General features: G+C 40.5%; 1 protein-coding gene across 1 annotated transcript; it reads right to left on the bottom strand.

The window, feature by feature from the left end:
• Positions 1–114: 114 nt before the first annotated feature.
• On the bottom strand, positions 115–811 carry LOC117100146 (laccase-4-like; the record flags this gene model as incomplete). The annotated part of the gene is made up of 1 exon (XM_033239721.1): positions 115–811. A coding segment is annotated over exon 1 (623 nt), but the record flags the coding sequence as incomplete, so codon positions are not given.
• Between the last annotated feature and the right edge of the window lie 248 nt (positions 812–1,059).

The raw sequence follows: 1,059 nt of genomic DNA on the forward strand, positions 1-1,059 counted from the left end.
AAAAATCACACATACACACGAAACACGCTTAAATTTGGCGAAAAGATAAGTTGAATGAATAGTTTATATGAAAATCAAATGATCATAACATACATTTAAAAAGCAGTTACTAACCTTTCGCCTGGCGAGATGATCAAGTAGTCTACGTCGACTGGATCGACCAGACTGCCGTCCGCAGCAATAACTTTCAGCGAATGGGATTCGACGTAAACGGCGATGTTACAAGACGTTGCTGCTGCATTCATGATCCGCATACGGTAGCGATTTCCCTTTACAACTCCGAATGTCTCCCGTGGAGTGTACGCACTTCTTCCAAATGCGTCTATGAACTCCGCTCCTTGTGCCTTTCCGTTAATCAAGATATTAATAGTGTGATCTCTGACTACTTTGGCAGGTGCATAGGCAGTGGTGAATGTTTCCAGTCCATCTATAGTTGACCAGTCACTCATCACAATCACGTGTTCAGCAAGATCGTAGTCATACGCTTTGCTGATGACCTCTGCTTCCTCTTCGATGGGTTGTCTAACAATCAATGAGCCGAACAAGCCGTCGCTCTGGCTTAATCCTGACATATCGTACCAGAGTTGGGTTCCTGCTGGATTTGCCACAAATTCGTAAACGAATAATGGACCATTCTTTATGGGGCATTGAGTGACCATACCAACACCATCCATCCAGTTGGTTCCGTATTGGTACTGGCCGTGCCAATGGATCGATGTGCTGAGTTCATCCTCCATAGTATTATTAACTGTTACACGGATGGTGTCACCTTGGCATACCTATGACAGACCAAATGTAGGTTTCCAATTATAAATTTCAGTGATAACTTTGTACGTCATTTTGTAAGATGAAAAAACGTGAAGGTTAACATATAAAAATACAGTATGTATTCATATTTCAATAATTACAGTACTAAAAATAAAAACTTCAAATCTGTGTTAAGTTAATCTCGTAATGGAGGTATGGGTAGGCCTACTGTATTTTTGAAGACAAAGAGCTAAAGGTTTACTGAGATTATATATAGTATTAGATGTAGTTGGTTCGACGTATGTCTCACAT

Source organism: Anneissia japonica, unplaced genomic scaffold, assembly GCF_011630105.1.
Source record: "Anneissia japonica isolate Jap-2015-1 unplaced genomic scaffold, ASM1163010v1 scaffold62244_len1059_cov108, whole genome shotgun sequence".
In the NCBI taxonomy this organism is placed as follows: Eukaryota; Metazoa; Echinodermata; class Crinoidea; order Comatulida; family Comatulidae; genus Anneissia; species Anneissia japonica.